This window comes from Falco cherrug, chromosome 2 (genome assembly GCF_023634085.1).
Source record: "Falco cherrug isolate bFalChe1 chromosome 2, bFalChe1.pri, whole genome shotgun sequence".
NCBI lineage: Eukaryota > Metazoa > Chordata > Aves > Falconiformes > Falconidae > Falco > Falco cherrug.
Window position 1 is genome coordinate 43,644,299 of NC_073698.1, and position 12,570 is coordinate 43,656,868.

At 35.7% G+C, this 12,570-nt stretch overlaps 1 protein-coding gene across 6 annotated transcripts in view; it reads right to left on the reverse strand.

Annotated features, from left to right (window-relative positions):
* DACH1 (dachshund family transcription factor 1) overlaps nucleotides 1–12,570 on the reverse strand; it is a 369,849-nt gene that overhangs the window by 170,359 nt on the left and 186,920 nt on the right. For all 6 annotated transcript variants that reach the window (XM_055702639.1, XM_055702638.1, XM_055702636.1 and 3 more), the window contains exon 3: nucleotides 7,848–8,009. In XM_055702639.1, coding sequence (XP_055558614.1) covers nucleotides 7,848–8,009 — 162 coding nt within the window. The remainder of the gene's footprint in view (nucleotides 1–7,847; nucleotides 8,010–12,570) is intronic.

A 12,570-nucleotide genomic window follows, 5' to 3' on the forward strand; every position in this document is an offset into this window, starting at 1 on the left:
ACCTCTAGTATAAACTGCCTCCCTCTCCACAGGACTGTATTCTTCCCTTGCTGGCCTGTCCCCTCCTTCTTCTGCACACATTACTTCTTTTCATATAAAAGATGAAGTTATTTCACCTTCTGATTTTTTGCGGCAATAGAGCTTTCATTTATCTCCTTCATCACACAGATGTGCTAATGGGTTTCCTGATCATAAAAAGTTGAAGTTCTAAGACTTAAATGCAAACTTTGAGGCAAGGGCAATGTATCTACACAAAGGTCTCGCTGACATTGTTGATGGGAAAAGGCCTATAAAATGGTGTTTTTAAGAACTGTCACAGCATGCAAATTTCTACATGCACAGAGTCACTTTTAGAAAATTTCTTACAGTAGATACCTGACTTAGGCCCTATGTTTGCCTTTCCCCATTACCTGGAGAAGTTCCAGAAGTTCTCTCTTGAAATACAGATGCAGGCAGACATCATACAAGTGCCTCAGTCTCCAGAAAGACTTCCCCCCTGCCCCCACGATATCCTGATTAAACAAAATCCTCCAGGATTTATCTTTATCAAGTTACCTTTCAGCACAAAATGAGATGTTGCCTAGTTCACATCATTCTGGAACAGACACACCACAGTAAGGAAAGGATGCACTTTCCTAATTCTTTTCCAAAATAGATATTTTTTTTGTCCTTTGTGCTATATATGAATGAGAACAGTAATTCTATACTTCTTCAATGTCTATATGACTATATAGAAAATAGTTCTGATGTAGAATATAGCATATTTACATGTCTATAACACAGGAAAGATACATACTTTCATGACAATAATTCAATTCACATGTGAGAGAGATGTTCATTTGCGATGTATTCTGCCACAGACATTATTTTCTAAAATTGAACTATTATCATCGTTTAGTGTTTTCTTTTAAAAATGTAACTTCTAAGTAATATTTCTGAAAGATGATCCTATAGACCATCACAAATACTTAGCAAAATAAGGTGTGTATAAAGCATTTCTTAATATAGAACATCCACAGTATCATGTTTATTTACTGCCCATAACAAATAGCAATGAAACAAAACTGCATAAAAGCTTAACAATTTCATTATTTTCATACAAGGAAAATGGCCATAAGAATAAAGTGTGCATTTTGAAAATAAAAAAAAAATGTATCGAAGATTGAATTATCCAACTGTTTATCCAATTAGGATTATCTTGCACGGAACAGGAAAATAGCCTTTTTTTTTTTTTTAACTTGCTGACAAGATAGACTTAATCATTTAGATTTTTTAATGAACTTGATACAGCTTCATAGCAGGCCCAGAGCACAAAAATCACACAGGAAGCTTTTGCTTCTGCAGTTATAGAAGCCTGTTGTCTCAGTATGTCTTATGTAGGTAAAATCAGCTTTTTCAGAAGTGATATAACTAATACAATCAGAAAATGAGTACATTCATATCTAAATAATTTTCTGGGTTAGTACCTAGACTTCTCACCTGCTGGTTTTGAAAAGTAGATTTTATATTTTTTTCTTTCCCATTTCACTGTGTCTCAAGCACCATTTTGCCATTACTGTGTCTTGGAAAAACCTGTTAACTCCTTCAAATCTTATTCCAGCAAACATTAATTGCACATATTGAGGGTGAGATTCATTCATTTAACTTTATTTATGTAACTACAACTCAGTAGTAGTACAACTGAGCACTTGTAAGCTGCAATTTATCTGGCCTAGTTTTGCCACCTACTTCAGGATGGGATGGATCACCCCTACAATTGCCTATTTCTGCCTGTTGAGTCCAAGGTGACTAACTTCGATGCAAATGTCTACATTTGTTCCAGCGAATCCCACAGTGAGGATTTAATCTAGAAGAGGGACTCATCATTATAACACAACCGACTGTCCAAGATGAGATGCTGAATCTTTGCTAATAATTCCCTTAATTTACTAACTAATGTTCAGATCATAGCCTCCAATTCCTTGCCTTGTTTAGCAAATTTAACAATCACAATTAAAGGCTAGGGAAGCAGATCTGGAGAAATTATATTCTTGGTTGACAGACTAACACTACATTTTAGCTATGAAAATCCAAGATATTTTTTTTCCCATGCCATCATAAATACAAGTACAATTCCAAAACAAAATTTAGTGACCTGATTATAACAAAATTATCTTTTCTGGTTTTCTATGCATTCCCAAAGCACAATTTTAAAAAAACATTGCTTTAGCTTGAAATACGATGTCCTCAACATAGCACGTTTGTCCTTAAGGCTGTATGATTATGCCTTTGCTAGCACCCAGACAATGCTTTTCATCCACAGATCTCAAAGAAGTTTACAAAAGTAGATATATGTCACTGACAAGCATTTGTCTAAGATGCCATGATGTCAGTGTTGCATACACAGCCTTGTCGTTAAAAGTGTTAAGTATCATACTATAAACACCAACACACTGCAAATAATCCTTCTGGTCTGAAGTTAATGTTTATCTTATTTTCATTTTTGCAAGAAAGGGAGAACATCCATCCACCTAGGAATATAAAAATTCACTTTATGCTAAGAGAAAAATATTGATAAAAATACTAAAGGAGAAAAAAATAGTGTTTAATCTGTTAAACAACAGAAAAATTCTTATGAACTAGTGATACTGTCATTGAACTGGAGAGCATTTGAGTACAAGCTTGCTCTGGCTTTTTCACCCTATGATTTGGAATCTGCTCACAGTACTGCCAGCTTAACCAAAAAGGATTAACTCTCATATCCAACTGAGAACACAGATAATTCTCAGTAATTGGTAAAAAATGAAGATGAATGGGGCTGAGAGATAAGGAGCAATTAGCTCATCAGCAGTTACAGCTGTGCACTCAATCCGGATCCATCTCTTGAGTCTCGGCCCCTTTTAAAGAACCCAAGCAGAATAAGCACAGGACACCCCCTCCCAAAAAATTGCTGTACCTGCCCATCATTCCTCTCTCTTCCATTTCATTTCTGTGCTATACAAAGACACCTGTCATAGCATTCTGTGTAAATTACTACCTCTCCCAGGACCTGTATCTACAGCCAATCTTCTTTTACACTTTAAAAAAAAAAAAAGAAAAAAGAAAAAAAAACCCAAACCCAGAAACCAAATGACTACTGTAGACACTCTTAAGTTCCCTGTCAATCGTTTCATTATAGCAGCATCATCTGTTTGAAAATATAAGCAATTCCCTCATCTAATTATAGGGAGGATTTGAGGTTCATTAACATTGCCAAGGCAGAGAATCAGATGTGCAACTGCAGAGCTGTGCTCAGTGGCCTGCATTCTCTGTTTCCTTTTATTTGCTTTTTCAAGGTCTCCAAGACTTTTTCCTGAAACCATAAAAGTAATCCTTTCCTTCAAAATAGACATGTGTGTTTAGAAAAAGGAAATGACTGCATTTTGTACTGTTCTATTATTGGGCAAGGTCACTGGAGAAAAATAATTTCACCTTAATCATTTTATCTCTGATTCTGGATGAAAAAAAAAGAATAATAGTATGCAAGCAATCCTTACTTTTGAACAACAGATCACAGGAAACCTTGCATTTGTCTCATAATTTTAAATACTGCAAGGTAATGCAGATGAATAGGAAACCTAACATGCCAAGAAAACCTCTTAATTTTCAACACATTTTGTGGTTGTTTATGGATTAACATGCTCGCCAAGTGTAAAATGTTGCCTTGTATTTCCTAACTGTGTTTAGAAACTGAGAACACCAAAGTCTTCATGATTGCTTCACTTCCTTAAAGATATAATAGCATTATTTTTTTTGTATGAATTTAGTTTAAACAATGACATTTTCTTGGGACATCTGTTTTGAGATCACATTTTGAATAGATATGAACTCATTTCCTACTAAGCAAGTAATTTACTATTGTTGATAGTTGTTTACAAGTTTTATGAGTCAGATTGTAGCAAGTGGCAAAGGTCTTTACAAATCCTTTGAGTATTCCCTAATGTGTATGCGTAGTGTTTTCATTATATAAAATGTTCGGGAAGCAAAAGTATACGGACTGTTCTTCACTTCCTACCAAGTTATAGATAGCAAAGCCTAGCTCACAGAAATAGCTTTAAACATATTTATTTTCAAAGACTTCTCTCTTTTCCTGCTGCAAGTTAATGAAGTATGATAGCAGGGCGGTAAATACTTAAGCAGCAAGGAAATAATTGAGCTGCTCTACCTATCCATGGCTTCAGAGCATAAGATGGTAAATATGCAACTGCTCTTAATATCATCCTAAGACGTTAATATGACACAGAGTAGAACCTCTTTCATGAAATTTAAAGTTTGACCTTGTCACTCTCTTAATTCTGCATTTAAATCTAAAAATAAATAAAAAAAATACACAGCATAATCTCTGTTTTGTTTGCTGCCATACGGAACTCATTTTTTAAACAAAAAAACCAATAATTTATCTATCCTGCATGTTGTATGTAGAATTGCCACTAAAAAGAACCCAGGACATTTTTCCTTCTTATCTGCAATGTAGCTCATATCAGCCAAGCTGTCACAAGACAGTACTTGATATAAACAAGAGATTGCAAAGACATCTCAGTAATCAATATTAGGATGGCTACAGTATGGAAGCCCCAACCACTGCATATCATTTGTCTCAGCATCTATTTCTATGACCAAATGAAGCATTAATTCAAATCATAAATCTATGGTGATTTAAATCTGGGAATGAGCACCTGCCTGCTTTAATGATTTATTTTGTACATTTCAGTAAGCAGGAGATTTGTCCATATGAACTGACAGGTCACCTTCAGATGCCAGTAGCAGACTGTTTATCACCATGCAGACTAGCATCTCATCTTAGCAAGTAAATATTAAAGTAAAAGAATCCAATTGATTGTGGATGGGGGAGAAAGGCGTTGCAGCCATATATTTTACTCAGTGTGCTAATACCTCACTGTGATTCCTCTGTAATTTTTTTTCCCTTTTTTTCCCCCCTTCTAAAATGATAATTCTGGTGGGAGGATGCAAGCTCAAGGTTACCAGCAAAACTGAGGGATATAAAATAATTACTTATTAGTATCACTGGCTTCCTTTAACTCCCTTCACTCACTAACCTTTTGGCTATTGCTTCAAAGGACCAAGTTAATAAATTTGTGTAGTGCTCTGTATAATTATACAATGTTCATCTACAAAAATGACTTCTATAATTCACATTAAGCATCTGATTAAAACCAAAAAGCAAGACAATTCAAAAGTAAGCCTGACAATTCAACTCTACTTGAGCCTACATTTCATTTCTCTTCTTTTACATAGGCATTGGAACACCCTAAGAACACAGTATAATCAATTCATATACACTAATATACCATAATGTCTGTTACATATGGGCCCAGATGTTTCAGTTCAGCTTTCAGCCTGGTTAGTTTGTTTGTTCCTTTTCAGTTTGGTCAGGCACATAACAATTTAAAATACAAGACAAAATCAGGTTATTTTCTTTTGGTTTATTTCTTCCTCCTGACAACATTCAATAACTTAATATTCCGAATTTAAGCCTAACAAGACATAATTTAAAACATTAAAGGTATATGGACTTGATAACATTTATTTGAAAAGACATAAACATCTGAAAAAATGCAAAGGGGGGGGCGAAAAAAGCACACACCTACTACAAAGCAACACCTTTGAAATGCGAGTTCTTGTTAAGAGAACTAATAAATAGATACTTAACTCTCAATGAACCTATTAATACCCTGGCATTAGGAGCAGTAGGAATCACTTTTCTGATTTCATGGGCAGAACCAACACTGGACCCTAGATAGGGCTCACTATAGAAGAAACAAGTAAATGCAAACTATTTTTGAGAAGATCTCCATAGGAAGAATATAGCTCAAGACTGGATAAACAGACAAGCACACTGTACTTCCAGAACCATTCCTCATGGAATGGACACAACTGGAATGCTATTCACTCTACTCAGAAGAGCCATTTTTTTCTGAACAAAACGAACTCAATTCTTCAGTTAAATCGAGAAATTAACTGAAGTTAACAAGTAAGTTAAGGGGCTGAGAGGAAATTTTGACAATGACAATAAATAATCTTGCTTCGCTTACTTTGCCCTACTAAAATAGCTAGAATGTATTTTCTTAAACAGGGAAAATGATTAAGCTCTGTAAAAGCAGATTAGTTATCTAAATTACACCTCAAACAATGATTTCAAAATAGATCTTTTTTATTCAGAGGAAATTCAGATACACCCTCAACTCCTACAAATACTTCACATGGTTTAGATGTTACCTGTTAACTTTTCCATTTCCATGGATATACAAGTGGTCTGTCACTAGAACCACCAAGCAGAAAAGTTCTATAATCCAATATTTGAGCATTTTATTGCACATTTCTTCTAAGTATGAAATTCAAATCTAAAGTAGCTTCTAGTTCTCGTACAGACTCTTTATCCTCTCAGTTTGCATTCACACTTTTCACTCTTTCTCATTACTTCACTTTTCTTCCAGTACGTTAGGGGCCACCTGGTCCTTCCACTTCATTTGTACCTATGTCCTCCTCTCAGATTTCAGACACCTGCTCTCTACTCCCTCGTGCCTTCTCTCCAAGAGGACAATCCTTCCACTAATATTCTACTAACTGCATGTGTTGGTATCTGAGTACTAACACACTCATTAAAGACTATTTTCTTCACCATCACAGAGGCATTATTTTAGGCTTTCTTTAAAAGGAAAATAAAACATCTGGCCATCTCCTTATGCAGTAATGCATACATACTGTTGTGATTTAAAATAGTGTGTGCCTAAGCGAACCAGTCTTTGAACTGCAATTTGCATTATTTCTAAACAATAGCCTACCAATGCCTACTGAACTGTACAGAATTGCTGTTCACAAACACATATTTATTTATGTTAAGGAGAGTACATAACTCTCTAAGGCTCATTTCAAATGTACTTAGGAGATGAAAAACTGAAAAAATAAGCAAAGCTAAACAAAAGACCCAAAATAAAAACAAACAAAAAAATCCCTATCTTAAGCCATTTTCTTCCAATATACACCAATCTTGCTTGCAGTCTTCTGAACGTACCTCCTTGTCATTGAATTTCTGTTGCTGAGTTAATACTGTCTCAACATGATAAAAGGAGCCAATACAATGAAATGGCATAACAAAACATTTTACAGTAGACACACACAGATGATTAAAGATTTAATCAACAACAACAAAAAGTTATTCTAGCTTTGAAGTATGCTTTAGCAAAACAAATTGTCCAAACAAATGAATAAAGTACACTGAAAAAAAATCTTTTTTTCAGAAAGAACAAGAGTTGCTGATGGCTGCTTAAGAAATGGAAAAACCTGTTAACTACATTTTAAGAATGTGTTTATTAAAATAAAATATGATAGGAACTGCAGAGCATGGCAATAATTTATTGTGTATGTATGTTTTCCTTTTGTCACAGAGCACATGAAAGTATGAAATATTTTGCTTTCAAGCTTGTGTTCTGAATTACCTAAAGTCAATACCCAGCACACCGAGCAGGAGACACTGTTAAATTTCACTTTGACACCATCATCTGTCACCCCACCTGTACTTTGACAAATGAACTCTAAGCAATCAAACCACTTTCTTTCATGGAAAATATTAACTGGAGTCTGCAAAAGTAACCTGCAAAGGAAATAATGTTTTTGTAATAGTAACAGCAACACTGAATGCTGATGTAAAGGTCAGATACAAAACAAAACTAAAAAAGTATGGAAAGGAAAACAAATATGCAACTTTCTACACCAAATCAAGGACTTCAGAATCAAGTCCAGAATGATCACCATTTTAATAAAATATCAGAGCATTATGGACTCATAATAATGCTGTGTCTGAGACTTACCGACGCTTGAATTCAGATCTCCATTTTCAGAGTCTGCTCCATGCTGGTTATTATTTGCATGATAGTTGGACATAGCTTCCAATTTAATTTTTTTCACTTTCATTGCTTCTGCTATGGCGGCGTTGGTGGCAGCTGCTGCTGCTGCAGCTGCTGCTGTCAGGCCTGCAAAGAAGTATGAACAAAATTTAATATACAATATTCTATGATTCTTCATTATTGTACAGACTAAGACTGTTATTCTTCCTTCATGCTTGCTACGTAATGAATGGAGAACACTGCAGAATATTATTCCTCTTGATAGATTTGAAAGCTATAAAATTTTTCAAGTAAAATGCTTCACATCGTGTTTAGTTAGTTATTTTTATATATCCACCTAAATCTTAACTTATTATCCAGTAACTGCAATCATAATACAATCATAACTAACTACAACTACAAATAAATGCTTTCAGAAATCCAACTTAGCTTCAAAATGGTGTCTTAAGTGTTTGGTTATGATTAGGTCAACATGCACATAGCTATACTTGGAAAAAAAACCCAACCCTTTAGATCTCAAATGTTTGACATGCTAAAGAAAACAGGAAAAAACAGGTCTATATTTTCTAGAGTAACAGATGAAAGAACTCAGATATTTATTTCTCATTTCACACATAACAGCGAGATGCGGTCATTTTAGGAAGCATTTTTAGAAGAAAGGTTAGTAATGCAGAACATTGGTAAAATACTTTTTTTTACTTTCCCTAAATTTCCAGACGTTAAGATATTTATCAGTGTGAAGAGGAATTATTAAACCCATTTAAAACCAATCCCAAAGCCATCTTCAGGCCATCCAAGCATTTTTCCTACCAAACCAAACTTCTGCCATCCAGCCATTCACAAGAATGTTCTACAAAAATGAGAATATTTCTTCTTGTCAGAGGCAATTAGAGAAGCCGTCCAGTAATGCCTTCAAAACTCAAAATTAGATACAGCCTTTAACCAGTCCCCACACCGTGCCATTACCCACCCAAGACCCCTAGGTCCCAGCCTGGCTGGCAGCAGAGAGAAGTCACTGTGAAAACGTCACAAGAGCTGCCTGCCCCACGCCATTGATCCAGGGGGCAGGGATGGAAATCAGAGAACTAAACATAAGACATGAAAGAGAAGACATTAAACTAGGTAAGTTTTATGCAATTACAGAATCTCATCCCTCAGCCGGTGATGCCACAAGAGGAGAGACCCTCCGTCATTCTGAATCAGGATTCTTGCCCTGACTCTGGAGAAGGCTTGAAAAAAACTCAGTGTAATTAGTTTAAAGGTGCTTGCTTGTCTGATTTTTAGCTACTCTGAGAGGTGTGAAGTGTCTTATGGATCTCAGGAGGAATTAATTCCACAATTTACTATTCCAGTGGGCCAAGGATGCTGCCCAGCATAGGAGGAGTGCAATTTAGCAGGGAAGACCAAATAAGCAAATAATCCCAGGCTGCTGAGGTAAATATTGCTACCATCATTGCTTCCAAGGGCCTCTTGTGGTCACTCTTGCCATGCTTTCAGCTAGCAATGGGGACGGACAGAAGGCATAATCCAGCAGGGAGAAGGCCAAAGGTCAATGGACAGCTGGAAAGCAATGTGGTAGCATAAGAGGTGCCTTTGAATATATTGTGGCTTGACTCAAGGTTGCTCTCCCTTCTTTGCATGACCACGTGAAGATTAGCAAACAGTGCCAGCCTCCCAGCCCTCCTCACAGGCTGACTTCTAACACCTCCAAGTGCAATGAGAATTACCAAGTATGTGATAATTACATTCTGCATAGCAGATCAATATTATTTAAAAAACAGCTATTTCAGGTAGAAGAAGATGTACCAGAAGCCAAAAATCAAATTGGAAGGTGGATAAATATGAGGGTTTAATTACATTTTAGCTTCTTCTGCTATTAAAAATTGTGCATGTTCTGATGTTCAGAAGGTATTGACAATAACATGGATTGCTTCCAATGATATTTTTACCTTAGGGGAAGGATATGAAGTTACACATTATACAAATTTGTTACAGTCCCTAAATTAGGCCACAGAAAAAGGGATGGTGCACCTCTGAACCTTGGTTTGCATCCTGTGTTCATTAAACAATACAATAACCTATACTTCCTTTTTTATATACATCACTGACAAGCTAAAACTAGCATCTTTACAGAACAATCCTTCAGAGGAATATTCAGATACAATATAACCATGAATACAACAAAAGGCTCAAACTTTTGGTTGTGACTGCACTCCTAGACCAGCAGTTTTTAAGCACTTCTAAGTATTAGAGTAATTTCCATGTTGAACAGAGACGGGAGGTAGGATTGTGAGCCCACCTGTAAATACTACATCTCACTCAAGTAATGACCCCACTGCAGAACTGCTAAAATATGAACTCGCTTTTGCTACAATTTTTTTTTTAAAAAAAGTATGCTTCAGTGCTTCTCACCAAAGCAGGACATAATGCTGCTCTCTAAAGGAAGCCATAATCTTTGCATAGGGACTGGGAAAGTAAAATACGGATTGCTTAGTTCTGTAGTAAAATTTTCACAAGATAATGCTTGTGATAATAAATGATAATTTAAAAAAGCAAAAATTGAACGACTAATTTCATTCCTTCTCTCATAAACCACGTGATTGAAATGATTACTTTGCTATACAGCAATTAATTTAAACTATATGAATTGAAATGCATGTCTCGTATAAGCACTGGTATAAGAGGAGGGTAAATGTAAGGAATAATCCTCAGAACTATAGCTTAATGCCATTCTTCACAGCAATTCCAGTCTACAGCACAGTTTCTGCTTTACTGTTACGTTTTCCTATCACTTGACTGTCACAATATAGTCTTGCAAGTGGCAAGGAAGGTCCTGAGCCAGTTACTACAGCCCCTTGCATTATAATCCCTGGTGCGCTGTGGCATACTGTGGTATACTACAGACAAAACTCTCTCCAGCACAAGGCTCGACTTACCTCACTAATCTCAGTAGCAAAGAGAGCCAAACACAAGAGGTCAATAAGCTTCTGTATCTATGATGTGTATTTTAAAAAACTAAACTTTGAAGTTTAGGTATGGGTATATACTTGGGTAAAGACTTGGGATGTTTTTAAAATTTGTTGTTCAAAAAAGCCTTTTGACCTAAATCTTACCTAGTAACACTTCACTCGTATAAGTAGCTAAGAAATTTCCAAACTACACTTCTCTTCACTACAGAAATTTTATCTTCACCTATGAGATAACCAGAAGTCACCTTTAAAGGCAACTGAAATGAAAGAAATAAGGATCATACCGGTCAGTTAGATATTTTTTATTCTTTACAAATATTTACTTGAACAGCTAAAAAGTATCCAGGCCAAAATATTCAATGGATTAAAGTCAATGGTAGCTGTCATTAATATTCTGAAATTGATAAGTTGTTTATGTCTGGCATTCTTCCTGCTGATTATGCAGTGAGACAGGCAGCTTTATAAATATCTCATCACTCCATCGTCACACAAATTTCATCGACAGTGCTCATGCACAGCTATTAGCAATATGAATCTAACCATTACAAGAGGAAAGAAAATCGAACATGTGGCATTAATACGCAGTCCTGGTTCCTAACCATCTGATAGGCAGATGGTGTAAAGCGGATTCTCCAGCTGAAATGAAGGGGCACATCATTTAAAACCTTGTTTGCATTCTAACTGATATCAGTGCCATATTGATATACATGATACATCATGGCAGTATTTGAACAATCTAGTTTGTTTCAGTCATAAATGTTTACAGCCTTGTTTTTTATCTTTAGAAGCATGTTCTGAAGAGCGTATTTTTAATTTATGAAACCTATTGTTTACTTCTGTTGAACCAGAAGATTAGCGAAGAGCAGGAATATTAAATTACCACAACCACAGCAGTATAACTAAGATGGATGAATAAAGTATGTTTTTTCAATAAAAGATGTTAGTAAAGGAATTAAAAAATTAGCCTAGACATTTTATGCATTAAATACATTTATTCATTTAAACCTTACAGGTTTTTTCCCATGTGACATAGTTAGAACTTTAACGCTTTATAAAGCTATTCATTTAAATCTCTTACTGTGTGCAATTAATCTTGTCCAACAATTTAATTCAAAAGCAAAACATCAGAAAGTAAAGTTCAATTCAGCCATCATGCTTCTGAAGTAATCTCCGTATTGCTGACAGTTCCTATAGTCTCATCAGCAAAAGTCTGTTCAAGGTGTCTTGTAGGAGCTGTATGAATTTGAATTACAGCTCAATTGAAAGCTCTCCAAGCCTTAGTAGGAACTCAGGAACAAGAAGCAGAACACCAAAAGAAAGCGCGAATGGTTGTTTCCTACAAAGACCTTCTCTTTTCTGTCACTAGATTACTTTGGCCTGTTGGGTGTGTTTGTAGCTGTTAATTATGTTAATAAAGTTGCAGCCTGGTGCCTCTGCCAAATATAATCATAAGCTTTCCCCTGCCAAGTTCTAGTCTAATTTACACCCATACAACTCTACTGAAGTCAGAATTCTGTGGGTGAGAATGAGACCAGAAGTATGCCCAGTATGTGTGGTCTCCAATGCTGAAAAATGAGTGAATAAAATGGAAAACAATGACAAAAAACATAGCATCTTCAGAAAACAATTCTGTTATAATAGCAAAACGCCCAAGAGAGCTGTCATATGTCATGACAGATTTTCAAAATGTGTACAAATTACTGGTGGGCACTAAATCA